This window comes from Hippoglossus hippoglossus, chromosome 16 (assembly GCF_009819705.1).
Source record: "Hippoglossus hippoglossus isolate fHipHip1 chromosome 16, fHipHip1.pri, whole genome shotgun sequence".
In the NCBI taxonomy this organism is placed as follows: Eukaryota; Metazoa; Chordata; class Actinopteri; order Pleuronectiformes; family Pleuronectidae; genus Hippoglossus; species Hippoglossus hippoglossus.
Genome location: NC_047166.1, coordinates 17,766,485 through 17,794,460, shown reverse-complemented (window position 1 = coordinate 17,794,460; position 27,976 = coordinate 17,766,485). Strand labels below are relative to the sequence as shown.

Here is a 27,976-nt window from a genome sequence, read left to right as displayed (position 1 = left end):
GTGACAGTGTCATATGTATGAATAAAGCACACCAATTAAAACTCAACACATAGTTTATTGGCATCACACATCAAACTTTTTTTTTTTCATATAAAGAGGGAATGTATCAAGTATAGACTATGAAAGTGCAAATAGCATTTCAAGGATTAGTTGCTTTACAATAGAAAATCTCAATGTGTTACAAAATGTTATATGCCATTTGAAAAGAAATCACCTGGACATTAGAGGTGAAATACTAAGGAAGTACAAACTCTATTCAGACTCGTTCCCGTTTCATGCACAGCATAGTGTTACACAAAGAGGGACACTTGTGTTAGATGCTCCGTTTAACCCACTAAACACGAACCGAGTCCGACAAAGTTAGTCCCACTAACCATATGGCACTCACAGTTTCACAACTTCAAGACACAAGCGATCGCTACGTTTAGATTTACTGTGGCTCTCTACATCTCCTCGAAAAGAAAGAACGGTCATTTACTTCAGTCTGTTCAGAAACAATTAAAACATTGATGTGTTCATTTCATATCAGTTAATCATAATTGCGTTTCTGTAGTGGATCAAGATCATTTTAAATAAATACCGACCTCATATTGCAACTTTCCTCCATTTTTAGTGTCTGACTTCAGGTAAGATTGGTGACACACATACAGTGGATCAACAAAGTCGATACAGTGATTTGAGTTTCTAAACCACAGGAAAACCAACTGTTTTGAAAAGTAAGACAAGATTTCCTACTGCACAAAAAAAAGAGAAATAAAGCCAGAAAGATTTTGAGAGTGTGACATTAAAACCAAATCATAGGAAATCAGTGTTACCCTCTAACCTAATACTTCTAGAACGAACGAAAAGCCTCATGCTACAAATATTTTCTTGAAGGAAAAAAAAAATATCAAGAGCTCATGTCTGCACACTTCAAACTTAATGTGAGAGAAGTAACTTTAAGGTAACAGGTGTTTGTTTTTTCTTTACACTGTAAATACTGTGTAATTAGCACTCAGAAGAATCACGTGTGAACGAGGATTACATAACTGTGATTGACGTAAAGGCACTGTGTAGGGAACCGTTTAAAAAAACAAGGGACTCCTCGTTGGAGCAAACACACGTTCGCATTCTCTCGATGGCCGGGACGTCTGCAGGGCGCTGAGAAGGCTTCGCTCGCTTCGCTCGCTTCACACTCACCAAGAAATTGATTACAGCGACTCGGGCTTGATTGATTAATTCACCGGAATCTGAATGTGATTGCTTGATTATCTCTTTGACTTTTTTTCTGCTGCGTATAAACAAGACGACTTCGCTGTCGACATCGTCTGTCACGCTCCTCATTCCGCTGCAGTACCCCCCCGACATTGGTTTTAACAGGAGTTACAATGGGATTCAGAAAGCGCTGTTGCAAAGGTGCGAGCTGATTGATGCTCAGCAGCCCCTCTGGGCCTGTCAGCGTTTGTTGTTTTTGAAGCTCTCTTGACATTTCCTTTTCAAACTGTTCTCGGATTGAGGCTCTGAGATGAATAGGTGCTACCTCGCTCCTGCTCGTCTGAATGATGCGAGTGTTTCACGTAATGAAGTACACAACCATTATGGTCTGGAACTACAGATTTACACAGCACACTACAGCTTTTAGAATTTAAATTTCACTCAGCCGCAATCTCAAAAATATGGCTGGAGACTTTCACATTACCGTTTAGCTGAGTCATTGAGATTGTAAGAAGCAGGCACAACTTGCTGTGAATAATCCACTTGGTGACTGCAGACTGTGCTTTTGCAAGTCAGTGTTTGGCACCTATGAAGACGACAGATATGGACAGGAATGAGAACTCTTTCTCAGACTGTACCCTACAGATTTAATATTGGATATTAAACTGCTGCCTATGCACAAGGGGAAAAACCTCCCTCAGACCTGATCCAGACACATACAGTAGGCTTTTACTCCAGTGGAAAAATAAAATACCTGCACAAGGATTACGTCTCTAAATCTCTCGCCTCCTAAATCTGCTTTCAGGAAAAGCAACTTGTTCATATTTCTATCAGCAGAGAATCGTTTATGGAAATATATCATTGAAATTCATAATCTCTCCTTCAGTTAGTGCTTTGTTTTCAGGAGGGCTGGTTAATGGGGGATTGCCTCTACAGTCACCACAGGAAAGGACCTGACTGCAGTGTTAGACTAAACTAAGAGTCTTAAAACTTCTTCCCCCTCTGTCCACCCAAGTATGAACTGACACATTCTTCATTCTGTTTACATTCCATCAAATAAAACTCTTTCAACCTCTAGTGTTTTTTGGCCTTTCAAAAAAAAAGAAAGAAAAAAAGATCCTTGCCACCTCAGCCAATCAGATCATACTAGGTGCACTTGCTCCTCCCACTCAGAGGAGCTGGTGCTGGGCAGCTGGTCGGATATAGAGTCACATTGCGGAGTGTCGACGCGGCAGACCTTCGAGCCTCTGCGCTCTGCGGGGTCTCCACTTGGTTCAAGCGCACCCATGTACGGTAGCTGCATAGTTTCCAGCCCCACAAGATCCAACTGGGTCGGCCTCTCCGCCACGGCACAGTCCTTTTCCTCCATGTCACTCAGTCTCCGAGAGCAGAAACCCACGTCTGCCATCACTTCCTGAGGCAGGACGACCACGCCGGCTTTCTCGTCATCTTGCGGGCAGCCCCTTCCGCCTGCATGTAGTGCGCCCAGGTTTGAATCTGTGTCGGAGGAGGTTGATGAAACCAGGGTGATGCCTTGAGGATTCATGTCGTGGAACCACGCCATGATGTTGCCCAGCAGGTTAGCATTTGCAGCTAACGCAGAGGACGAGGATGGGTCGTGGCTGCCGCATGTATTTGAATCTATTGTGTCACTAGAAGAGGAGAAGAGGCCTGTCGACGAGCTGCTGCCACCTTGGGCCACTGGTATGGGTAGAGAGGCCCTGTATGCCCGGTGGCGACTGTCATGATGCTGCACGGAGGCGTTAACACTGGTAGCAGCAGAATAATGGCTGCCGATGTTGATGTTGCTGAGTCTTGCCAAGTTATCTCCCAGCTCCAGCAGTTCTGAGCTGCTTAGGGAAGCTCTAGGGAGGATCTCTACACCAGGAGCCCTCTGCTCAAGCCTAGAAGGCAGGGAGGTGCCAATAGCGCCAAGAGAGGCTTCGTTGGCAAGGATCTCGTGGCTGGACCCACTCCCAGCCAGGCCAGAGTCCTGGAGAGACAGCTGAATGGCCAGTAAAATGTTAGGGTCGTCGTCATCGAATGAACCGAGACCCTGCAAGAAAACAAAGGATACACAGTGTCACAGTTTATGCAGAGTACCTGAAACCAGGCCACATCATCCAGTTACAGCAACAACAGTTTTTAAAGCTCCAGTTCGACTCAAATCTGCAAAATCTTTTAGTAAAGAAAGTAGAAGCAGCAGCAGGTTAGAAATGATGATCAGACGTGATATGCACCATCTACAGATAAAGAAACTAATTCAGTTGTGACCCAGTTTTTCTCTTTTAAAGTTTATGTTTAGCTTTTTGCTGTGAGAGAGTGTGTGTGTGTGTGTGTGTGTGTGTGTGTGTGTGTGTGTGTGTGTGTGTGTGCGTGCGTGCGTGCGTGCGTGCGTGCGTGCGTGCGTGCGTGCGTGCGTGCGTGCGTGCGTGCGTGCGTGCGTGCAAGTTTGAGGCTTTACATTTTACGACTCTGTAATGGCAAAAGGCTGAAAGCTTGACAATGTTGGATATTTTTGCTGTCAACATCTCCCATGAAATCATAGTGATTTAGTCCCAGTGTGTTCTGACTTCCCAGTGCCCATGTTAGTTATGATGAATGAGGATTTCATCCGGTCGAACACTGTGATGTGTTTTTATAGTTTTTGGACAATATCTAAAATGAAAGACAATACTACTTGTTTTTTTACATTAAACACACGAGGCTAACGTGAGACTTTACTCATACTAGCCATGTTCTGTACTTGTATCATCTGTCAACTGGATTCTCTTTGGCCCCACTTTATTTGAATTTCAACTCTTGAATTAATCTTCTCTCTTTTGTATAATTCATCAGTCTGCAAAACCATAGTAGGAAGTGCATCAAAACTTTTAAAAGTGTTCTTTAAAACTGCCTTTGAAGTAAAACTAAATTAAAAATGGTCAAACAAAATCATTATCAAGCCCAGAAACTTGATTATGAGAAATATGTGTTATCATCTTAAAGGTTTTACAGGCTGAGGTGTTTGGTTGAGATGAAATTGTAAACTGTGTCTCACCATCAGAGGACCTTGTCTTCGTCCACCTCCGACATCATCTTTGGAGAAAAGGAGATTGACAAAACAGTCACATACAGAAAAACTGATTCTTTACAGCAGCACTTTGATAGCAATTAAGACCATTCAGGAAAATCTTCTCCATTTCAATGAACGCTGCAAAAGCAGCAAGTGAGAGCAACCTGACGGAGCATGTGCATTCAGCACTTTTTCTGGAAATTCACTAATTCAGTATCTTGGTCTGAAATCAATTAATCCTTGTTGGAAAAACAGAACCAATTAGCTGGCTTCAAAACTGCAAACTCTGACCATCTTTCACTCCACGCAGCCAAAAACAAAGCAGCAGTGTGATGGACGACACTGATGGATTGCAAATATTGGCTTGTTGAACTTGAGCAGCTGTGATTTTTCAAAGTTTGAGGCTGTACTCTAATTTGCACGCTCCCAATTCCTGCATTAGTTGGACAGCGCTGAGGATTGTAGGTGAGGGGGTGGGATGAAAACACTTTGCTTGCCTGAACTTGCATAATGTAGCTTTAATGAAATTACCAAGTCCTCCACCAAGATAAAAAAGTTAGAAACCCCAGAGGGGGAACGCTGTGCGTCCACTGCAGTACCTAAAGCGCTGTCGCTGGGGTCGTCGGGGTCGGGTGTGCTGCTACGCAGACTGGACATGTCCCCTCGCCTCCGCTGTCGGTGTCTCCGTCTGTACTGGAACTCTGCATACTCCTTATAAGATCAAGAAGAAAAAGGCATTTCAATAACACATGTCACCAAGTACCATTGTCTACATTCACTTCTATGGCTTAATTTATCTGATCACTTGGTCCACAACTGTCAAACAAGTTCTAGATTGGCAATACATGGCTCCTGTTTTAATCAATTCATATCCCACTCTTTTATTGATGTCAAAAAGAATGAATACGTCAATATGTAAACGTGTGACTCTGATTCGAGTAGCAGAGAGCTTTGCTTTAAATCTGGTGTGAGGCTTGTGTTCGTGGAAAGATCAGCACCACAAGACTTCAAACTTCAAACCCTTTTATCTCCAGACCAAGCCTTTAGTCATTAGGCACCAGTCTAGAAAGAATCCAAGCAGAACAAACTCCGACTGGTAAGGAATTGGAAATTAAGCAACAAGAGGCCTGAGGTGCAGATGTTCGAGTGTGTGTGTGTGTGTGTGTGTGTGTGTGTGTGTGTGTGTGTGTGTGTGTGTGTGTGTGTGTGTGTGCGTGCGTGCGTGCGTGCGTGCGTGCGTGCGTGCGTGCGTGTGTGCGTGCGTGCGTGTGTGTGGGTGGCTATATGCCCAACTAATCTCAGAGGCAACCAGAATACCTTATCAAACATGAAAGTGGTGTTATTAAAAAAGAAAGTCAATAAAAAATGTATTTACTTGCAGAATGAATTTGAATCCATATCCATATTTTGTCCAGGTTAAGTTTGAGTGACAACAAAAAGAAAGTGAACCCTTTGAAATCAACTGGTCAGAACAACAGACAAACTATGAGCTTCAGCTGATAACACAAAAACTATGACAATGTTTCGTGTCTTTATTGAAACATTTCCTGCACTTTCACAGAGCTGGTGGAGAAAATGTTTGGATTGACCAACTGGTTAAAACGTCCTTTGGCAAAAACAACTGCAAATAAACACTTTGTGTAGCTGCAGATCAGAACTGCACGATGCTCAGGAGGAAATTTGTCTCTTCTTTCCAACAGAACTGTTTCAGCTCAGACATAATCTTATGGTGTCTGGCATGAACGGCTCTCCTGAGGTCATTCCTGGACATCTCCACTAAGGTCTGGGATCTGACTGGGCTACTGCAGATGGAGCATTTTCTTAGTTTAAAGTTATTCTGTAGTACATTTAATTTGTTGTTCAGAAGAACTTGTGAGAAATTAATAAGATGAATTTTTACTTGCAATGGTGGCAAGCTGTGTTTTTGAGTGTCTAAAATAGAGAAGTTAGTTAGTTAGTTAGTTAGTTTTAGTTTGAAAACTCTGGGACTGCATTGTAGTGTGGGCGGGCAAAAAAAGTACATGTTGGAAACAATGACGCACTCACCCACATTTGCTTCCTGATTTGACTCAAGTACCAGCAGTGAAGGCAAAAAGTTGCTCACAGTCAGCCACAGTTCCACCTCTGTGTCGGTGCAAGAAAAGTAAACCCATGTCTTAAACTTTACCATAGTTTCCTTTGCAGTGACTAAGCCGCCAACAGCAGAGTAGACAATCTGATTCCTGTTTACACCAACATGCAGCATTGATGTAGCCTTAGTGCTTCATGTTCTTCCCATTTAATCTTGGCTTAGTTCAATCAGACAAACAAATATTTGTAGTTGTAGTTGTGTTGTGGAAAGTCAAAATGCACTTTGGCAAACTTTTGGCCTCAGTAGGTTTGTTCTGTCCTGCTGTGGACAACACACGCCTAAACTCTGGGCGTCTGCTTTGTCAGAAGTTGTTGAACTAAATCATGTTTATTTATAGTTTGCCTAACTGTGGACGACTCATCTCTATACTCATTGAAATCTTTCTAACCCTTCCCAGCTTTTTGCAAATGAACACTTCTTGAGAAGCCTTCGGAGATCTCTCTTTCCTGTCGGCCACGGTTCAACAGCAGATGGTTCTTGTGAAAAAGCAAACTTTAAATGTTTGTGGGGTTTTTTTTAAGTTAAAGTTGCTCTAACCTCTCCACCTCCTGTCTGCTTTCATTGATTTGACACCAGGTTCACTAACTCTTGTCTCCAGTTAGCTTTGGTTTATTTCGGCAGCCTTGGGGCTCACATTTTCGTACCGAAAACAACAATGTTTTCGGTACGAGTGTTATTAGTATAAATAGAAAGATTGTGAAGTTAGTAGATCGAAGAAAAGATTGTGTTTGTTCATTATTGTAACTCTGACCATATTTCACACACATATAAACATAAATTGGGCCTATTTACTTTGCCATTAAATGTGTGTGAAGATTCTTCTTTGCATCAATGAAGGAAACAATGACTGACATGTCAAGAGATACAATAATGGCGTGATGACATCAGACGAATAGTGTATAATGCAGCCTAATAAAGTCATAAAATATATCCACTGACATCAAATTTTACAGGGAGTATATAACTAATTTTGGCATATACTACATAGAAACTGAAAACAAAATAGAGCATTTGTATGTAGTGTATACATAGCTTCAGTACTTGTAGTGGTCAGAGGTCAACTGAGAGATCATTTCAATGCCAATCTGGTGAAAAACACACGGCTGCTCTCTGGTGTTTCTTGGACTGAACATACACATCTGCACATCAGCACCTCGGGACATAATCAACTGTATTCTCCGTTCAATCATCTCATGCCTTTGCAAAAGTCATTGAGTCATATTCTTATAATCAAAAGCCTGTCACCCAAACGCCCTCTTTTCCATACGCTCTAAAAATAGCTCACTATAAAGTGATCTGCCGGCATTGTAAGTACCATGGAGCGGACCATCTGTAGCTGCGTCTGTGAGGTGGTGTCGTCCCACTTTGATTATTACGATGGTGTCCCCATTAACTGCTGCAGCTGAGACACAGCCTCTTCATTAGGACAAGAGATATGCTTTAAGAACTTTATGGTGTTTCTGGCATCTGGCAGTTTTAACTATGAATTTAATTGTCGATGAAAAAAGAATAAAATACTGAATGACTTTTTAATAATTTAAATTACCTGGTTTAATTTAATTTGTCCTTACAGCTTGTACATGCTTTATGCTGGCTTGAAAATGACATTCGTCAATAAAGACAAATCAATAACAGTCAAGCACCGTTCAGGAAGCATATATGCATTAAGATAATGCCTCATTTGGCTTCATATCTTATAATTAAAAAAACAACATGATCAGATGGGAGTTCTGTTCCTGATAAACAACTTATTACAACATAACTGGACATTTTATGATTAGCAGAATGCTCCATAAAAGCACAATAGCTTGTTCTAAACGTCCCTCTGGCATTGGTGTGAGTCATGTCTCTTGCAGACAAGCTGCTGCATCAGGTTTACTCGCTCGATAGCTTGCTGATTTCAGTTTGGAAATGGTAAAAACAACACAATTAACACAGTGGGTCCTGATTTGAATGAAACAATTATTTTTCCAACAGTGGCTGTTTACTTCGTAAAACTTAAGTAAAAAGAATCTTTACAAAGCTTTACTTGTGATTGAGCTGAGCAGGCAGAGGGCGAAGTGTTTCAAAATGTCTTTTTCAAACTGGCAGACGAGACAAATCTTTCCTTTTGTTTCACTGACGATAGGGAAACAGCCGCTTTAAGCAGTTAACAGATGCGCACAATAACCAGAGAAGCTCATTTTTGATGTCAGATTTGCATACTGGTGTTGTGTTTTAACACTTCAGAAGGAAGCACCACAAAGTCTGAGGAGTGACTGAGTTGTTGAGCTGAGGGAATTTGTTCCAGATGGAAACCCTGTATGTTTGAAAGCTGCCACCGTGTATTAACCCAACATTAATAGAAACACACAGTACTAACTGCAGAGCATTGACTTATGCTCCACCATCGAGTGCATGCATCAAGCTGTGCATGAGAAGTAGGCAGGTCAATAATCAAACCATTATGTGGTCATTAGTTTTATGAGTGTAAGTGTTAACTACAAACGTCTGTTACTAATGTGCAATGATCGTGAGCAACCTGCTTAGGTGTTTGCCAGAGCACTGTGCTTTTAATCATTCCAACTGTGTGCACAGGGGAACACTGAACCATCTGGCTTCTCCAGAATATTAAATAACATGATGATCTTTGGGTCATCATGGTTTGTCAGAGCTGTTTACGCAGCCAAAGCAGCATTATTAAAGATTGAGAGATACATATTGATGGAGGCTTGTATGTAACAATCATGATTCCACTTTCTGCAATTAATCAAAACTGATTAGCTGTGACATTACCAGAGTAACTCTTGTGTTAAAGGTCATCCAAGTGTCTGCAAGCCCTGACATTTATATTCAACTCAAAACGGAGTCATTTAAACCATGTTTTAAGCCTAAATGTCCTCTGATATCCTCCTGAGCCGCGTTCACGTTCGCACACATCACACCGGAAAACCACACACACTGCACACAAGCGCTCGCCCAAGGGCACGTGCACGGTGTGTGTTAGCATTGCTATGCCCCCCGGCATCGCTACTTCCATTAGTGGACTTTTAGGCTTAAAACATGGTGTAAATGACCTCTTTTCGAGTTGAATATTAATATCTGGGCTTGCGGACCACACGAGCAGTAAGGAAGCATGTTGTGTTTTTTTCTGTAGTTTTATTACGTCTGAAGAAGGGGTCACTTTGGCTGCAACACTGTTTACCCCTGAGACTCCAGAAGTCATGTGTGGACTCAAACACTTTCACTCACCCCTCCATCGGCATAGTGGTGAGTGGATAATGAGTACATTTTCATTTTTCGTGAACTATCCATTTAATGCATAAAGTCCAGCGCTGCATACCAATCACAGGTAAATGTTACAATCACACTAATTAACCACGTCAAACATGGACATGTAGCAGATGAGAGATTCAGGTATAATGTAGCCGCATCTTCTGTTGTATTCATACAGGTATGGGTGCATAAAGTGGTGACTGGGTTATTACTGACAACTCTGAAAGAAATTATTGATTCGATTTGAACTGGTTTGATGTTTATTTTACCACTCAGGCTAAACTTTAACTGTAGGTTTACCAAATCATTGTAAAAAATGAAGCCAACATGTTTAAGATAACAATGAATAATTGTGATGTAAAGGTTTATAAAAACAATTCTGATTATTTGAGCTGTGACCAGGCAGATCTAATCTGTGCAGAAATGGCATCAGGTGAAATTGAGGTGAAATCTGACATCGTTCAGGCCAAGTGTCGGCTTACAAAGATTTGAACAAAACTTCACTGAAACTTAATAAAGGCTTTGTAATGATTACCTCAGGTGATGCAAAGCCTAAATATTCCCAGTCCCACGTTCCGCCAGCAAAACTGCAAGTGACCAAGACACACAACAATTAGCCAGAATACAAATGTGAGTAATTTTAAGTACTATACACCTAACTAGTCTCATTTGATCATTTCAACTGGATCAGTAATACAGTTTCTCTCTTCTCTAAAGATTAGTCTGTATGTTACCTGCGCCTGGGGGCCTCAGGAGAGTCATTGGGGGCCACACCCCTGGCTACTGAGGCCAGGAACTCCAGCCTCTTCTGCTCTACCAGACACGCTGCACGGATGATCTTGTGACGCGGCGTCCGCAGGTAAGGCCGATTGACTTTTTGAGCCAGGTCCTCAGTAACCATCTCTAAATCAGTCTGAGGAGAGAAACACAGTTGGCTGAGAGATCTTTTAGCAAACTCAAAAGAATGAGTGGTTTTAGTGTCTGAATGCACTCAAAGTTTAACTTAAAGGGGACATAGCATGCAAATTCCACTTTGTTAGTGCTTCTACAGGTTAATGTGGGTATCTGGCATGTCTACCAACCCAAAAACTCTGGGGAAAAAACACTCGCGCGTTTTGTTATAGTTCCTCTAAGTCAGAAACGTCATGCTTGAGCGACTCGATTGCGCTTCCTGGGTATTGTGTCGTAACAAGGAACTGGAAGTCTCCCTACATGGTCTTGGCCCACCCACCCCCCGTCCCCCCACACTCGTTACTTCCGGGTTTACACCGGAGGCAGCGCAGCGCCGTTCCCAAGCACGCAGCCGGGCTGTTCACACGGGACGAGCATTTCTCCGCTGGTCAGCCCGCGATTCACTCACATGTGGCATTTGTCTGGATCGTTGGGACTGGGAGGCTGCAGCAGCTGCTCGGGAGCGACCGCTCGCTCTCCCGTGCGTGAGCTGGAATTTGTGTCAGCGCCACACAGCCCTGCTGGCTGTGGAGGACTTCCGCAGTGTTCAGCGCTACTGTAACCCCCGAACCCCGACATTCAACGGGTACAACAACAAGCGGAGAAAGCAGAATCGCGGGCTGACCTTATATATACAGTCTATGGGGCTGACCAGCGCGGAGAAATGCTCGTCCCGTGTGAACAGCCAGGCGGCTGCGCGCTTGAGAACGGCGCTGCGCTGCCTCGCAGCGGTCTTCCACACTGCCAGCTGTGTGGAAGACTTCCGCAGTGTTCAGCTCTACTGTATGCCGGGTTACAGTAGTTACGCCGGGTTACAGTAGTTACGCCGGGTTTACACCGGACGCGGAAGCGCAGCTGCGAGGCAGCGCAGCGCCGTTCTCCAGCACGCAGCCGCCTGGCTGTTCACACGGGACGTGCATTTCTCCGCTGGTCAGCCCCATAGACTGTATATATAAGGTCAGCCCGCGATTCTGCTTTCTCCGCTTGTTGTTGTACCCGTTGAATGTCGGGGTTCGGGGGTAAATGATGGTCTTCATAGCCCCCCCCCCCCACCCCCACCCCTCTCTTTCTCTCTCTGTCTGTCTGCTTGTGTGCTTGTAGTGGATGGGCAGAGGGGGACATTTAATTATGTGATTGGGAAAATTAAAACTCCAGGACAACAAGGGGAATACAAAGTATGGGATGCATATTTGATAATTTATATCATATAAAATATGTAATTTATATCGTTTAAAATCATGGGGGGAGAGGGGGGAGGGGGGAGCTGGCTCATTAGCATTTAAAGGAACAGGCACTCAAAACAGGTCGCTCTGTGGAGGGCTGTTTTATACAGGGTAAAAAGGGTGCTGTTTGAAATGATCCTTGTGGTATTTTGACCAAAGTATGTTACAGACATTTCATTAAGACCCCAAGGAACCATATCAACTTGTGGTAAAATGGGCATGCTATGTCCCCTTTAATGTCTAATTTATTCCAGACTGGGATGTTCAAGGACAGAGACTTAAGAAATAGCCCTTTAAGTGAACTACTTTTACTGCTACAATGTATTATCAATCAATTTTATAAGCTTTAACAAAAATTATAAGAGCTATGTGAGCCTTGCATGGTCATTTTACAGAATTTGAAAAGCCAATAGTGTTAGGTAAATACAATTTGTGTCTTTCCATGTGATTACAAATAATATAACACTAGATCTTTTAGTAGAAGCTGAGATGTGCAGGTATAATTGGGGTAGACTGTGAAGCTCATGAGGTTGAAAGCTTTAGTCCCACATCTTTAATGGCCCATACAAGACTGGCTGCTGTGAACACTTGTCTTTTTTCTCAACACTGAAACCTGCATAAGCTCGTAGATCTCTTTCTTTGTGCTTTTGGGCTCCAGAAAGAAGCCGTAAGGATAAGAGCACTTGAGGATGCGGCGAGTCTTCAGAAGTTCTAGGACCGCATCTTCAATGAAGGTTGTGTCAGGTGGTCCTCCTTCCCCTGGGAACAAGAAGTAGAGTTTCAGATAACAAAATGAATACCTGCCTTACTTTTGTCAAATACAGCCCTGAATCCATCCTAAATCACCGACACTTCGAAGCAGATCAGTGCTAAATGAGAAATTCTGCACAAAGCATAGAGAGGAAAAGCTACAATGTGCTTAGTGCGATGTAGGTACTGTTTCAAATGACTCTAGGGGTCTAGGTTGATGGGAAACAAGGAACTGTCCAGGTGAAAATAGGAAAAACATCCTCCTGCCCCTGCCCCTGCCCCTGCCCCCGCCCCTGCCCCTGCCCCCCACCATTTTAGATCTACACATGCGGGAGCCATCATTTTAGACTGAGAATCCTTCTCAGGGCAACGTATACCCCAGGATTCATTGCGCTTCTGTGACGTAGCGTTTTTCAAAGAGGTAGTGGCGTTAGCGAGCGAAGATACACTACCGTTCAAAAGTTTGGGGTCACCCAGACAATTTCGTGTTTTCCATGAAAACTCACACTTTTATTTATCAAGTGAGTTGCAAAATGAATAGAAAATATAGTCAAGACATTGACAAGGTAAGAAATAATGATTTTTATTGGAAATATTAATTTTGTTCTTCAAACTTTGCTTTTGTCAAAGAATGCTCCATTTGCAGCAATTACAGCATTGTAGACCTTTGGCATTCTAGCTGTTAATTTGTTGAGGTAATCTGTAGAAATTTCACCCCACGCTTCCTGAAGCACCTCCCACAAGTTGGATTGGCTTGATGGGCACTTCTTGCGTACCATACAGTCAAGCTGCTCCCACACCAGCTCAATGGGGTTGAGATCTGGTGACTGCGCTGGCTACTCCATTACAGCCAGCATACCAGCTGCCTGCTTCTTCCCTAAATAGTTCTTGCATAATTTGGAGGTGTGCTTTGGGTCATTGTCCTGTTGTAGGAGGAAATTGGCTCCAATCAAGCGCTGTCCACAGGGTATGGCATGGCGTTGCAAAATGGAGTGATAGCCTTCCTTATTTAAAATCCCTTTTACCTTGTACAAATCTCCCACTTTACCAGCACCAAAGCAGCCCCAGACCATCACATTACCTCCACCATGCTTGACAGATGGCGTCAGGCACTCTTCCAGCATCTTTTCACCTGTTCTGCGTCTCACAAATGTTCTTCTGTGTGATCCAAACACCTCAAACTTTGATTCGTCTGTCCATAACACTTTTTTCCAATCTTCCTCTGTCCAATGTCTGTGTTCTTTTGCCCATATCAATCTTTTCTTTTTATTGGCCAGTCTCAGATATGGCTTTTTCTTTGCCACTCTGCCTAGAAGGCCAGCATCCCGGAGTCGCCTCTTCACTGTAGACGTTGACACTGGTGTTTTGCGGGTACCATTTAAAGAAGCTGCCAGTTGAGGACCTGTGAGGCGTCTATTTCTCAAACTAGAGACTCTAATATACTTGTCTTCTTGCTGAGTTGTGCACCGGGGCCTCCCACTTCTCTTTCTACTCTGGTTAGAGCCCGTTTGTGCTGTTCTCTGAAGGGAGTAGTACACACCGTTGTAGGAAATTTTCAGTTTCTTCGCAATTTCTCGCATGGAATAGCCTTCATTTCTAAGAACAAGAATAGACTGGCGAGTTTCACATGAAAGTTCTCTTTTTCTGGCCATTTTGAGAGTATAATCGAACCCACAAATGTGATGCTCCAGATACTCAACTAGCTCAAAGGAAGGCCAGTTTTATAGCTTCTCTCACCAGCAAAACAGTTTTCAGCTGTGCTAACATAATTGCACAAGGGTTTTCAAGGGTTTTCTAATCATCCATTAGTCTTCTAAGGCAATTAGCAAACACAATGTACCATTAGAACACTGGAGTGATAGTTGCTGGAAATGGGCCTCTATACACCTATGTAGATATTTCATTAAAAACCAGACGTTTCCAACTAGAATAGTCATTTACCACATTAACAATGTATAGAGTGTATTTCGGATTAATTTAATGTTATCTTCATTGAAAAAAACTGTGCTTTTCTTTGAAAAATAAGGAAATTTCTAAGTGACCCCAAACTTTTGAACGGTAGTGTATGTAGTGTATGTAGTGTATGTAACAGAACGGCTAATGGTACACATGTTAAAAAAAACAGAGGGACATTACAACTTTCTTGTTGTGTCCAACTGCAGCTCTGTTGCTAGGTAACAGCAGTACGGGTGGAAAAGCTGGTGACGCAGATGATGGAAATATTTTGTGGACCAAATCGTCTAATTTTGGTTCGGCCTTCGTGGTCTATGAAGGAGGCGGTCCTCGTGGGCTGCATAGACCCCTTAATTGGGACACAGGTTTAGAGAACAAAACCTGCCATCAGTCACTATATGATGAAGGAAAACCTGTGCAACCTTCAACTGAACAAAACTCCACTAATTACAGAGTTATGATCCATTTCTCTGCAGACTTATGTAGATACCACCACTGCCGTTATATCTCAACTGAAATTTCAACTGTTGAGAATCTGAACTAAACTCGAGGATGCTAAACAGGTGGACAGTGCTTGTACAGACGAAGGTTTAAAGGACTCAACAAACTTTTTACACAAAGCACGGCCTTATTGTAACTTAGACACGCCTGCTGAATAATAACCAGACTCACTGTTGTTAATACATTATTGAAACACCTTTGTGTTTCTTCTCCCTCCTGCACATGTCCCAAAGCTCAGTATCAGAGGACCAGATTAAGATGTGTCTAAATGTGTAATGAAGAGTGATACTGTTGTGGCAGACTGCTGACTCACTTCCACTTAGGGCTCGACTGAGCTGCTCCATCTTCTCTTTGGCTGTTTTTAACAAGCGCTGCTCCAGCTATTGTGCAGAAGACAGAAGCTGTTTTATGTGTGAATTATTGGAAAAAACATCTTGAGAGAACTGTTGGACTAAACACTGAAGAGAATGCCAGAATATGAGGCTAAACAAATTTAAAAGTGGGAGCACTAGACCTTTTTTTAACGAGGTTGTGATGTCTGATTATTGCTTCCATAACAAGCCCCAAAACGTAGGACAGTCTCTCCAGTATTATTATAGATGTACAGGATACAGAAATATTGAACATTTGACAGTATAATGCCTCAGAGAGCACAGCCGCATATGCAGACATGTGCCAGTTAACATCCACTGAACATTATACAAAGCAGACATCACATCATTAGAAGGCAAAGTCAGAGGTGGTTACCTGATAGCTGTGCTCATGGTTCTTGAAACGCGTGTAGTAGTGCATAAAACGGTCGAGTTCCTGAAAGCTCTTGTGTTTCTTCTCTGCCTGAAAAACCATGATGAAACACCAGTCACAGTCAATAAACTCCCGAGAGTGTTGTTCCCCCTCACAGGCGTGTGTAGGTACTCTGGCTGAGAGCGGCCCAAATAAGTCAAAATAAGTGAGTAGTGCCAGAGGTGAAATCAGTGCTTGTGATTGGGAGGAACGCTGGTGCAGACTGAGAATGGACTTCTTCTTCTTTTCAACTTCTGATGAAGGTACGTGGGATTGACAAAGGTTAATGTATATGTTAAAGTGTTCTTGCTTATTTAAGCTGCATAGAGTACATGTGTAGGCAAACTGACAAGCACTATTCTTGGACATTTTCAAATATCTATGTTTGGTTCAACATACTTTTTCTCCACAAAAAATCCCTTGGACTAATGTTTCAATCGAAATACTAATCTTGGTGCTTTGTTACACCATCATGTTTTTGCTTCTTTAAGTTGAGTATTAAGAATGAGCCAATTGACAATCAAATTGATTATCAAGTTCAGTTAAAGCATTTATTATTACATGCAGTCCTGTACAATAAAATTCTTTCTTTACCTTCCACTATGAATACCGTGCTTTTAAGAAGTTATAGAAAAAATATCAAAGTAAGAAAAATATAAATATGTGCAAAGTAGTGCAATACAGTGCAATGGCTGAGAAAATCATTGCCTGTGCTGATGTTTCTTTAGGAAGTGGTGGGTAAAAATGTCAATGTAAAAAAAGGTGGTTGTTATTTATTTCTAAATGTGTTAAAGGGGAACTCCACCAACTTTACACATCAAAGTCTGTTTACAGGTCTTACGAAAACATATGGGAAGAAGGTTTTCTGTGAAAATCTTGTTTTTCTGATCTGATAAACTGCCTGGAGTGATGTCATTTAAGGTACCACTGGGGCTAAAGACTAGAAATTTGAGTTTGCATGACGATGAGAGCTTGCTTTTAATTCCTGCAAAAGACCCAAGGCTACATTGCCCTCTACCGGCATAACACATCCAAATCGCTGGCCAGACTGTCAGGTGTGTGTGTGTGTGTGTGTGTGTGTGTGTGTGTGTGTGTGTGTGTGTGTGTGTGTGTGTGTGTGTGTGTGTGTGTGTGTGTGTGTGTGTGTGTGTGTGTGTGTGTGTGTGTGTGTGTGTGTGTGTGTGTGTGTGTGTGTGTGTGTACCTCTTCAGTCATCTCCTTTGACTGCTCTTCCACCTGCTGGATGACCTCATAGCGGGTGCAGCGATAGTAGCCTCCTGTTGACGAGCTGTGCTTTTTCCACTCTTCCAGACAGATCCAGCAGAAGTCATACTTACACTACAGGGACAGGATGAAGATATTAAGACTTAAATCTGCTCTGTGTGCCTTCTATCACTGGGTCATGGTATGTGAACACACACATGGTTTATATGTATTCTCAAATGATTGTTCCCCCAAGTTAAAAGACTGACGAAACTAACATAGTGTGACTACTCTAAATATTACATTTCATTTAGCTGACGCTTTTATCCAAAGCGACTTACAATAAGTGCATTCAACCATGAGGGTACAAACCCAGAACAACAAGAATAGAGAAAGTACAATTTCTTCAAAAAAGCAAAACTACAAAGTGCTATAAGTAAGTGCCATTTTAAGTGCTACTAAATTGTTAGTTTTAAAAATGTTATTCAAGGTATAGTCGGAAGAGGTGTGTTTTTAGTTTGCGGTGGAAGATGTGTAAACTTCCTGATGTCCGGATGTTATTTAGCAAAGACCTGTGATTTGAAACAAAATCTAAATCCGCTGCTTTCAGTCTTTCATGTCTTGAATTCTCTACGACATGAATTAAGATCTGCTTAGAACCATATCTTTATTAAAAGCAAACTAACTTTTAGTTAGGTCATCTGTATTATTATTGTGCCATTATAATAATCGTAGATTCCTTTCTATTCTCTTCCCATTTTACTGTAATACCTTCTGATATGTTTTTGTTGACGATTTTTATTATGTAGCACATTGATTCTATACCAGCTATGAAATCCCTTCATTCCTTATCTATACCTCAAATCCTTTGAAGGAGGAGGAAGCCAATCTCAGCTGACACTAGGCAAGCTGTTGTATGAAAAGGGCTATACAAATGAACTTGACTTGGCTGTAAACCCAGTAACCTGGGACTCAAGATCTACTTGCCTGTCTCAAGCTTCTTACTACCAAATAGCAGTTGTTTGAACCTAGCAGTGGATCCTGAGCCTGCTGCCGCTAGAAGGCACCCAACTTGATTTGAGATCAGAAATTCCCATTGCGTACTGTAGAACAACAGAACACTACAGCCCCTCTAATCCACAGCCTATTTGGGTGTAAGTGATTTTGCTCCCTGTGCAACAAGTACTTCTGGGAGAGACAAGTTAGCCAGAGCGACACAAAACCCTAAAGGCTGAGACCTCTGTTGTCCTGGAAACACTCTGCTTATATGGTACTTCAGAAAAATCAATGAACGGCAGGGGGGCATAAATGGAATGACACAGAGACACAAAAAGACAGTGGGTGAAATGGAGAGACTTCAGATAAATAAGTGTGAGGCTGCACTGGAGGGAAAGAAATGGCAGCGAAAAAGACAAAGAAATGTTCCTTGGCAACACTGAGTCCTGTGTTTCCAAGCAACAGGGGTAAAGCCATTTCTCAACATATAATAACAGGTCAAGAGGCTGAGCCCTCTGCGGCCTTTGAGCTTGTGAAAGCTGCTCCATCTCTACCAAACTAATCTCCATCTCTAGTCAGCCTCTTTAACCAGGACAGAGACAGTGACAGGGCTGTCACAAAGACAAAAGGAGTCTGCTTGTGTGACTGCACTGGGCTGCTTTCATGGCCTGCCCTCCAGCAACAGTGTTTGTCACAGAGACACAGTCAGGCATCATGACTGTGCGATTATCAGTCTCACACCGTCTGCCTCCACCACTCAGCGAGTGTCTTTTTATCTCCATCACCTCTGTTTTACTCTCTGTTGTCTGTCTCAGTCAGATCGAAGCTCCTGACTAAGTACAAGGCTTACTGGCTTCCCGGCTGTTTGATGGATTGTTTGTGAACATGACAGTATCATAAGCAAACGCTTGTAAAGGGAATTTTTAGAATGACTGCGAAATGCAGAACTTGACTTATAGCAGCTTAAATGGGATCAGGCTCCTTTTCACCTTTACAACTACATCACAACACCAGAACAAAGGAGCATCTTACTTGTTCATGTCTATAGAATAACGTTGGCACAACACATCACAGCCTGATAGTGACGCCCAAGGCAAATTCAAAGGGTCACCAGGACCATAACAATTCACCCACTGAGGATAATTAATATCTTGACAAGGACCAATGTGTTGCCTTTGAAAGACATGCTTTAATGCTTTATAAATACTCTGCTTAAGGGTGTTTACAGTGTGTCTCTTGTGTGGAAAACTTAATTTTCCACTCAACTGTTTGTTTACACAGAGGATATTATGGAGCCTACAAATACTTAGCTGTCCCATAATTGCACTATGTAAGTTATGTAAACTATTCTGTACCCACAGAGAAGAGCAAAGGCATTAAAAAAAATATCTGACATGAGGTTATTACACATAATGAACTCCATATATGAGTTCAATATGATGTCAAACCTTCATTTTGTACTTTTGATAAAACAACCAGATTTTCTAAAGCAGCTTAAAGGTTTCCCACTAAATAAAATTGAGCACATTTAGCTGATCAGAATCCCTGTGCTGAGCGCTAAGGGAGCAAGAAAAACAAGCAGCAAGGCCAAAGGCTTAAATGTAACTGTAATTCTTATTGCTGCTGGTTATCCCCACCAAGGAGGTTATTATTAATTGGTGGAAGGATGCAGTATAGGTCAGGAAATAACCCCTGAGATACAATTGTCAGATAATTATGAACTGCATTAGTAAGACAGATATGTAAAACGTTCCAGACAAACTGACCTTAGCACACTGCATGTGGTTGCAGCCCTCGTTTTTTTGTATGGGGGACTTGCAGATGGCGCAGGGCTTGGAGTTACTCATCAACCATAAGCAGTTGGCTGCATCCTCGTAGGCTTCGCTCACACCCGCCACTTCAAGAGGAGGAGGGAGAGGTAAACAGAACAAATAAAGGCATGATCAGACAGAATGAGAATGGCTATTAACCATAACATCTAAACAGGTCGCTGCACTGAGTGGGAAATTGTCCTGGCTGACTAATATGGATTGCTTATACATTTTGCTAACATCTCCCAAGACGCTCATGCATCCATCCATTCTCAAAGAGAATAATTGGCTATTATCACAGCACCTCAGATGTGCCATTTGAAAAATGCAGAGATAAAACAGAATCTGGGGGAAATGAAGTGGAAGATGGTCCCAAAACAAAAAAATAGCTTTTTATCTTCTGACTGTCACTTCAACAAAGTGGCATTTGCAAACAACTTGGACCATCTTAAATTATCTATTTGTCTGCTCACAGTCCAATTACTGCTTCAAGACATTGCATTTAAGAGGAAAACTTAGCCCCGGAGTTACAGCACAAACCAAGAGGAAGTCATGAGAGAATATGGCTCAGCAGATTAACGTCTCATTCCCCCTGGTTGTGCGCACCAGTGAGGAGTGTAGAAAGCAGTAGTATGTGTTGCAGTATAAATGCGAGAGGGCAGACTGCAGCACACAAACAGGATTCTTCACACACACAGGTGTTATACCACTTACAGCTGATAGCAAAGTTATCTTAAATAACTTAATAATACCATTTTCCTATGCTTAGGAAACTCCAAAGCCTCTGAAAAGTCCTACTCCAAACAGTTTTTCGCCTCAGGAGCTCTCTCAAAGTGCCCATATTGTGCTTTTTGTGGTTTTCTCTTTCCTTTAGTGAGTCATAGTGTTTTTCGTGCATGAAAAAGGTCTGCTGGGTAACAAAAGCCAAAGACTGTGGAAAAAGAGGTGACAAAGAAAAAGATGTACCCTTTAAAACATCCTGCTCTTGTCTTGTGAAGATGATTTCAATAAATAAGATAAAAAATGACTCAGAACAAACTTACCAACCCTACTTTTAAAGAGGCACAGAAGCAATGTACAGTACAAGACAAATACATATGCTGAGCGTTGCAGCATGAAGACTTATTCTAGTCGACAATTTCAAATTAATATTTTAAACCTGTAAATGACCAAAATATGGGCTTTTAATGACTAAAGTGCTTTTTGAATATTAATAAAGACCTAAACGGAGGAGTAATTCTTAGAAAACATCATTATTTTAACAACTTTCACTTGGAGCAACTAGGAAGCTTTTTGAATACAGCCACAGAAAGTTTAACAATATGGTCTAAAGACTGAGTAAGATAATGTAAATAAAAATAAAAAATGCATAGACTATGATATTATTTTGTTGGAAAAAGAGCCTGAACTCAGACATTTACATCCAGGTGTCTAAAATACCCAAACTATCATAATTATTGTCAATACTCACATTCTTGAGGCCTCATCTCAGAGACTTCCTGTTGCCACAATTTCCAGATATCACAGTCGCAGGGCTCATGCGCTACACCTTGACACTCCCTGTAATACACACCGACAGATAAGGACAGACATTACCACCAGTGACATCAGAAGACAGTCAAATTCATTAATCAACATCAATTCGACTTTTTTGCTTTTAAATTAATTACTGCATTGAACTATTAAAGGTGGACCTGTGTCACATCCAGTTCCATAACCAAACGTCAAATCAACAGAAATCTGAACCTGACAAGTGAACCTAATGGACACTTTGAGGAACCATATAGCGAAATAAGTGAGCTATGTGGTATTTAACAGGGTCTAGGCCATGATATGACAAGTGAGGGAGCAGTCAGACCATTATCTGGTCCCGGGCTGGGGGTGTAAGGTTTAACCATGTCCTGGATGTAGACTGGGCCTGATCCGTTTGCAGCAGGGTAAACAAGTACTAGTGTCTTGAAGCGGATACGGGCAGCCACTGATAACCAGTGAAGGGAGCGAAGGAGCGGTGTAGTGTGAGAGAACCTAGGTTGGTTGAAGACCAGTCGAGCTGCTGCATTTTGGATGAGCTGCAGAGGTTGCATAGCACTAGCAGGTAGACAAGCCAGGAGGTAGTTGCAGGGGTGAGATGACAAGAACCTGGACCAGAACTTATGCCGCCTTCTTAGTGAGAAAGGGACTTATTCTCCTGATGTTGCTGCAGCAATGTTGGTGGTAAGGGAGAGTTGACTGTCGAGTGTCACACCCTGGTTTCTTGCGGTCTGGGTGGGGGCTGCCGCAGAGTTGTCAATAGTGATAGTAAGGTCATGGGTGGGAGAGCACTCCCTGGAAGGAAAAGTAGCTCGGTCTTGTCAAGGTTGATTTTCAGGTCAGTCAGACAAGCAGAGATTTGTGCTGCTACCTGTGTTTCAGACTGGGGAAAAGCGAGAATTAGCTGGGTGTCATCTGCGTAGCTGTGGTAGGCAAAGCCATGTGAGTGAATAACCCAATCCCATTTCATCCCTTCTCCCTACCCCTTATCTTGAAACGGAGTCACAAGGGGTAGTGGTTGAAATCTTCCCCTACAAATTGGGATAGCCCTTTAAGAAGCTGTTACATCATCAGTAGTCGTCTATGTAAACAGATGAGAAAAAAGGAGGGGACCCAGGACGGAACCTTGAGGGACCCCAGTAGTGTGTGGTTCAGACACAGATCCTCTCCAAGTTACCCAGTGGGTACGGTCTTTGAGGTAGGATGTGAGCAGGGAACGGCAGAGCCTGAGACACCCAGGTCCTGAAGGGAGGAAATAAGTATCTGCTGGTTCACTGTGTCAAACGCAGCAGAAAGGTCTAGAAGGATGACTACAGAGGAGAGAGAGACTGCTCTAGCAGTGTGAAGTTGCTCGGTGACAGCAAGGAGGGCAGTCTCAGTTGAGTGTTCTGCCTTGAAACCAGACTAGTCAGGATTAAGAAGGTTGTGCTGGTGAAGATAGGAAGAGAGTTGATTAAAGATAGCACGTTCAAGTGCTTTGGAGAGAAAAAGAAGAAGAGAGACAGGTCTGTAGTTGTACAAATTATTTGTACACTTAGTAGAGAAGAGAAGAAATAGTTCAGCAGTTAAGAAACACAGGTGGTACTTTTTTATCCTTTAGCTTGTTTCAGATCTGTTCTGCTCTGAACAGTTACATTTCTACGTTATCAGACTGTGAAATAATTTTCCTCATACTCTCAGGCTTCCTGAACTGCTGTTTGGCAAACTTCAAGCAGGCTGTTATATGCCTTTTACTCAGAGATGGCTTTCACCAGCCACTCTATCATTTAGAAATGATCGATGGAGTGCTGTTTTTTTGAAGAGATGGTTGCCAACAGAGCTCTCTCTGTTGGAGAGGCCACTGTTGGCTCCCTGTAAATGGCCGTCAGTTCCTCTTTACTGGGTTTGACATGACACCAAAATCTCAGAAGAGTCTGGATTATTTCAGTCTTTTTCTGTTTAACAATGACACAGCACTTTGGAACAATGATATTAAAAATGACAAATTATCAAAACATGTTTCTATTTCATCATATTGGGGCAGTGTGTTAATAAATTGCAAAGAGGGTGAGTGTACTGTCTCCCACATAAACATACATAGACGGACACGTGTAATATTTTTCTATTACAAAAAAACATCCTATCTGTCTTCTTGTCAGACTGAAAAAAAATGTATTCTTGGCTTCAAATGTTTTGTTTTTAATAACCTCTATCATTACATCATCATTACAGTTTCTTGTGCAGTTCTCGATCAAAACCTGCCTGTTTGGAATGGGTTGTTTGCTTGGCCTGGGGTGATGCTGGTTGCAGCTTTCTTTCAGAAAGTTTATGTGACCTGCAGTAATTGAGCCACTTCAAAGTGACACTGAAGCCGCACCACGGCTGCTGAACAAAGAGCCATTCACCTGTTTATTTAGAGTTTGGTGAAGCTCTACTCAGTAGGCAGAACCCCAACATAGAGAATCATTTCTTGTCGTGAATGCACCCGTTGTTGTTACGTACGATGTCCCAACCACGGCTGTTACAGAACACTGGTCACCTGTTTGTTCAAAGTTTATTAATATTGAACACATCGCGTGTCAAAATCACACCAAATTCGACACTGCACTTCCTTGAGTGTAAAGCCGATGAAGCCGATAAGATGAACAGTTCTAGAGATAAGTGTTCCATATACAGACAGACAGATAGAAAACAGAAAGTTTGGAAAATAGAAGTTATATAAACGTTAACATTTTAAAATACAAAGTGAGTGCACTTTACTGACCAGCAAAAGAGGTGGCCTTTGCCACAGTCTACTGCAGGGGCACGAAGAAGGGGGAAAATAAGAGGGTCTGAGGTGGAAGCTCCAGGACCCTGGGTGTTGAGTCGCACAGCCCTTTCACACCCTGCCATAGGACACCAGCGGATTGCTGGATTGTTCTCCACAAATGCCTGTAACAGAAGAAGCAAAGAGTAAAATCAATTGGCAATTCAACAGGAACTGTAGATAATTTAGAGGGTGACGGTATTATACTTAAATCATCCACAACATTCGAAGTTGAAAATTTGACAGTTTGTGCTTGAAAAGATCACTGGGAAAAAATTGGATTTGCACCTGTTTACTTTTTACAGGCTTGCATTTGTGCACAAACAAGAAATCTGAAAGAAAACAAATGCTGATAAAACATGTTAACCTCTGTTATAATAATCTCCTACACTATTGGAATTGTTTATTGAGTCCAGATCATCAGGACAATAACTATAACAGGTCATAAATGCCACCCTATTTTATGAGTAATTCAAAAATGAATGTGATGACTGTGCCTTTACAGCTTAAATAAGAAAATGTTCATGTTTCGATGGCAACTCATATTGGCTGTTCATTTATTAAAGATGTTTATCTCTTGGACTTTTCGGGTAGGCACAGTTACAGGTGGGAAATAATAGTTGGGTTGAAACCAATCTAAAGTAAATATTTTTGGCTGGTGATGTTGTGTGACGTGCTTAGAAGCTATCATTTTTCAGTTCTGCACTGTTCTGTTCCTTGCAGTGTGAGTTCCCAGAGTAGGAAATCTGACATTTTGTTCAAATTAATAAATCCTGTTTACGAATAAACTTTACACTGAAAGTACGGGTGTATCCGAACCGAAGATTTCCGATACAGGCCTTTCGGTACGGGCCTTTCGGTACCCACGTGTACCGAACGAATGCAGCGGGTCCACGTGCGGAACTTATTTGTGTGCATACGGGTCTCAAATTCCGAGGGACAACTTTAGCAAAGGACCGGATGTGCTGTAGGATCGTGGTCATGGTGACAGCAGACAAACAGGAGCTTGAAGACCCTCCCTCATCATTTAGGTTTGCTGTGTGGGAACACTTCAGTTTCACAGTCACTATAATGATGACGGACAAAGACAAGTCATTTTTTTAATTAAAATGAAATGAAAATACAGATATTTAATCATGATAATCACACAATACAATAATGGTGTTGTTTAAGTACAGTTCCCTTTCTACATGCTGCACCTTAATGGATATTGGAGTGAGTTATTTTGTTTATTTTGTTATTTTACTTTTGTAAAAATTACTTAGGTAAGAAGAGACAGCCATAGTTAACCAGGGTTGAATAAAAATAAATAAAAAATCTGTTTAATGTTTTCTGTTCCTTGTTTCTACTGTACCGTGAACTAGAGGAGTCATGTGTTTTATCACTCGAGGTGACACTGTGATTTCAATATTTTGTGCAGTGGGATCAGCGTTAAAGAAATCTGTTCACTATGAGCACATCTGTGTTTTTGATCTGATCTGGTTTACCTTGATGTCAAACTGCAGGTATCGCCTGTCCATCTCTCTGGACACCACACTCTCTATGACTTCCACAGGTACTAGCTGGTAGCAGTCAAAGGCCGGGCAGAAGATGTTATGGGCTTCACCCTCTTGGATCTTTAGATTTAGAAATCTGAAAAAGAATGATATATATTGCAGTGAAGGGTGGTTGATATCCCAAATGTACTCAGTGTATTATAGCTTGGATGCAGTAAAGGACTATAAGGTGCAGGAATGAGACTTGCTTTGCAGTTTTGCTTCTCTCACTCTCCCCTTCAGCTCTCTCCCTCACAAAGACACAGAAAAAACATACATGTACACAAACTTGCCTGGCCATCTAGAGTACTCTCCTGGGCAAGTGTATGTGATATATAAAGGTGAGACATGTTTTTGTATAAATAGGGGGCAGGGAGAGGGCCTGGAGAGAATGAAAGACTGGATTTGCCAAAGAGATTTTATACATGTTGAGTTCAGGAGCAGTGATGGAGGATGGGAGCAAACAAACTGGTTTAGAAAAGAAAAAGCAGTGGATGCATCATCCGTTGAAGAAACAGCAGTTATCTGTGAAATATGCAGCAAAACTGAAGGAGGCAGACAGCACCACAAATTTGTTTCACCATTTGAAATCCCACCCCCTACTGAACGAAGAATGCCTGAAACTCCCTTTGATGCATACAGTCACACCATCATGATGACTAGGTGGTAACTGTATTGCTACCAATATTGGGGGGAAACTGAAGGCTCCACAAGCTTGTCCCTTGACTCAAAAATGGATTCTCAGTTGTGTTGAGAAGCACAGAAACTTGTTTTTTTAATCAAATTTGTTTTGGTTTATTTATGACAAAAAATTTAATGAAACGCATAGAATAAAGTCATTTTGATTGAATATCACAGTTCTCAGCTTAAATTTGTTTTGTTTTTTTTCCTGACAGAAGCATAGGTTAGGGTTTTTTAAAGAAAACATGCCTTTTAAACCTTGGGTGGGTTTGGAAGTTCAGAGGTTTAAAAGCCTATCTGTGCCATTGCTTGGTTTGAATGAATACAGTTTTATTAGTTTTAGCTTAGTTGTTATTTCCACTGTGATTTTAAAATTAATCTAATAGAAACCACTAATGATTAAAAATTATAATATTTTAAAGCAGACATATGTTTAATGGTCAACTGGAATCATCATAGTGATGTCGTTGTATGCATCAAAGGGGTAAATCATGGAGGAGGAGATTTCAAAAATGTGTGTAATAAAAATATCACCAATATGTCACTTAAATATAATTTATGTTGTATCTCCCAGCCTTCCAAACAGCCATTGGATAAAAAGAAAAGCATTGAGGATCAGTGGAAGTACATTAAGGACATAGCAAGGCAATCCACAGAACTTGCAGGCCAACCCAAAACATTAGCTTACCCTTCCCAGCATGCTCTGCAGAACTCGTGGCCACAGGACATGTCAACAGGTTCTTCAAAGACGGAGATGGAAGACATGCAGATTCCACACTGTAAGACAAAAGAAAGAAGATACTAATTGGTTAAAGTCCATTTAGTTACATAAAACCTCCAATAAAAATGAGTAATTCGTGAATCTCTCTGTTTCAATTTCTAAAGGTCCTTCATTAAAATCTATGCATTATTTTGCATCACACTTTGAATGAAAACCCCCTGAAATTTAACAAACGAGAGAATAGGCTGACGAAGCTATCTTAAATATATATCAATAATACTGAACCAAAGGCCACCCAAGGCCAAGATGATGACCTCTCCTTTTGTTTTGGAATGGTAATATATTGAGTTGTGTATTGTTCATTGAACAGAAATCATCCATTATACCATCCTTTCTACCCTTCCTCCTTCCCTTCATCAAGCTCACCACTAATACATGGTTAAATGGCTCTTGGATCCTAGTGTTTGAATGTGCACACCAGCTACAGGTTCTATGGTCCAGAACCGAATCAAATATACTTTAGTCTTTATTTCAGTTTACTAATTAGATACTAATCATCAGATGTATTGTTTTCACTCTCACTGAATCTTGAGACACACGGATACACACACAAACGGGCCTTGTTTCAGAGAAAGACAGACCCTCACAAAAGATATAAAGGATGCAGTGTACTTGAACAATGTAAGTATTGACTTGTGGAAGAGAAGAATGTGACATAATCAACTGTAACCTTTACAAAAGGCTCTTAAGTAGACCCAGTCGATTGGCCCAGTTCAAGACACGCCCTCTCAGAGCCATGACAAAAGATAGTGTCAGACAAATGCAGCGGGTAATTTCTCAAAGAGCAATTGGTAAATCAAGTGTGTCGACTTCAGCTATCATCTATCAGTTTAGTTCACATTCTGAAAACACTGGATT

The 27,976-nt window shown here is 41.7% G+C and overlaps 1 protein-coding gene across 2 annotated transcripts in view; it reads right to left on the bottom strand.

The window, feature by feature from the left end:
- Positions 1–35: 35 nt before the first annotated feature.
- The window catches only part of LOC117776420 (ankyrin repeat and IBR domain-containing protein 1-like), a 40,425-nt gene continuing 12,484 nt past the window's right edge, over positions 36–27,976 (bottom strand). For both annotated transcript variants that reach the window (XM_034610308.1, XM_034610309.1), the window contains exons 7-20: positions 27,026–27,114; positions 25,609–25,753; positions 24,080–24,246; positions 21,278–21,366; positions 19,762–19,892; positions 17,000–17,134; positions 15,761–15,847; positions 15,327–15,393; positions 12,423–12,568; positions 10,370–10,548; positions 10,171–10,222; positions 4,849–4,960; positions 4,235–4,272; positions 36–3,250 (exon numbers count right to left, since the gene is read on the bottom strand). In XM_034610308.1, coding sequence (XP_034466199.1) covers positions 2,336–3,250; positions 4,235–4,272; positions 4,849–4,960; positions 10,171–10,222; positions 10,370–10,548; positions 12,423–12,568; positions 15,327–15,393; positions 15,761–15,847; positions 17,000–17,134; positions 19,762–19,892; positions 21,278–21,366; positions 24,080–24,246; positions 25,609–25,753; positions 27,026–27,114 — 2,352 coding nt within the window. In that variant the 3' untranslated portion in view covers positions 36–2,335. The remainder of the gene's footprint in view (positions 3,251–4,234; positions 4,273–4,848; positions 4,961–10,170; positions 10,223–10,369; positions 10,549–12,422; positions 12,569–15,326; positions 15,394–15,760; positions 15,848–16,999; positions 17,135–19,761; positions 19,893–21,277; positions 21,367–24,079; positions 24,247–25,608; positions 25,754–27,025; positions 27,115–27,976) is intronic.